This window comes from Primulina tabacum, chromosome 9 (assembly GCF_025594145.1).
Source record: "Primulina tabacum isolate GXHZ01 chromosome 9, ASM2559414v2, whole genome shotgun sequence".
Lineage (NCBI taxonomy): Eukaryota > Viridiplantae > Streptophyta > Magnoliopsida > Lamiales > Gesneriaceae > Primulina > Primulina tabacum.
Window position 1 is genome coordinate 38,902,164 of NC_134558.1, and position 1,884 is coordinate 38,904,047.

General features: G+C 37.3%; 1 protein-coding gene across 1 annotated transcript in view; it reads right to left on the minus strand.

Moving 5' to 3' along the window:
* Window positions 1-1,884, minus strand: part of LOC142504494 (uncharacterized) — a 7,787-nt gene extending 5,903 nt beyond the window's left edge. The window contains exons 1-3 of the mRNA XM_075617348.1: window positions 1,680-1,884; window positions 1,518-1,572; window positions 501-967 (exon numbers count right to left, since the gene is read on the minus strand). Of these exons, the coding sequence (XP_075473463.1) occupies window positions 501-967; window positions 1,518-1,564 (514 nt within the window). The 5' untranslated portion in view covers window positions 1,565-1,572; window positions 1,680-1,884. The remainder of the gene's footprint in view (window positions 1-500; window positions 968-1,517; window positions 1,573-1,679) is intronic.

Sequence of the window (1,884 nt, forward strand, 5' to 3'; positions counted from 1 at the left end):
TTTTAGATAACAACCAAATATAAGGAAGTAAATAATTATTTATGGGCTTGCATGGTTAACGTCATGATGGCGTCAACTACATTAATACAAAAGTATGAATATCCAAGCACAACTGGAAAGTTGGAAATAAGTAACAAAATTGAATGGTGCGGTGACCAAAAACGCAGATTTTTTAAGGCAAAAGAACTTGCTCGTAAATATTTATATTTCGACACTATCTGTGGTACAATTTGGAATTACAATCTCTGTTTTTGGTTGTTTTATCAATGAACCGCATTCGGCGCTAGCTAACATTCAGCATATATTCTGTTTACCCTTTACATTTAATAAAGTGATAATAGCTTGCTAATTGATCCTGTAACATATAGAAAGTACCTTTTTTACGTGAATGCCATAAGATTGGGGATGATAATAAAAGGCAAAGGTAAAGATTCTAATTACAAGCAAATAAAAAGAAAAACAAATAAAGATCCTTGTTTTAATATGATGAAGAAAAATACCAACTTCTAGCAGTTGCTGGGCACTTGAGCGGTTGAACAACAGCATGCGCTCACAATATATGTCATACAACATCAAAACCGACCAAAACTGTCTCCCTTCTGCTTCTACATCCCTCCACTCACAAGCACCCGTACCCCCTTTTTCCTCCCCGTCTTCCTCATCTACTAGAGAACTTTCTTCAGGTATCAACACCATGAAGCTGTTTCTTTTCAACTCTTTCAGCCTCTTCTTCACCTCATTTGTGATGAAATCATCATCGTCATCTTCTATTTCAGCATTTGTAGAATCAACATGAACTAACTTACCCAATACGTCACAATCCCCATTCCTGGGCTCCTCTGGCTCTCTCGCTGGCTGATTATGATCAACATTTTTGTCATCTGGTTTTTGGGCATTCCTAAACTTTTTCAGTTTGAAGAAATCCATAAATGAAATGGTTGCACAGCTGCGCTCTGTGTCCCTTCTCCTACAAAATTAGCAGATTTAGCATCACGATAACTCTGTTATTTCTTTTCAACATATACCAAAAGCCATGTAACTAATTATATGGAAAGACCAAACAAGATCCACTGGGAAAAACAACACGGTCTTAATCCCTGGAGAACCAAAACCCCTTTTGGTAAAAATCGAATAAGATAATAGAACCATAGAAAGGCATATATTATTGTCAATGATTTCAACCATACAAATAATCTTTAAAATCATACAAATAATCTTTAAATTTGTCATCAGATCAACAATCTTTAGTGCAGTGGTGTAGGGAGGTGGGCCTCTTGTATTTTCTAGTGGTCATGGATATTTCCCAAACGCTGTTAATACGCTTCTGATCAGATTCAAAGGCGAGCTTTACACACAAGGACAATTCAAGATGTCACTAGGAGTAGGAGTCACCACCATAAAGAAAAATTTATAAAGCTCGGTGCTTTTTCCATCCTGAATATATTTCTGAAAAAAAAGCAGATAGAAGCTTCAAAACCAATTAGTCCCGGACAGAAACCAGAAAATACGTAACTTACGCTTTCCACGTTTCCTTTCCCCATATGAACATCTCAAATACCTCCATCCTCGGAGCTCCCAGAAACAGAGAAAACCAAAAAGAAATTTGATGAAAGCAAAAGAAAGAAAAAGAAACAATACAATTATGCAACAACAGAGGTAAAGCACAAAAGAACACTTACAAAAATGAAAGTCGGAACATTCAAGACTCCATCACGCAGCCATCCACAAGAACTGAAAGGATGGAATTGATTGCGTTGATAAACAGTACTTTTAGTGCATTATTATTACATTGGGGAGAGGAATCCAAACAAAGCGTATTGTCAGAAGCAGCAGAACACCGCGCCACCGATCCCCTTCGCCACAGCCAAGCTCTGGTTGCTTCTT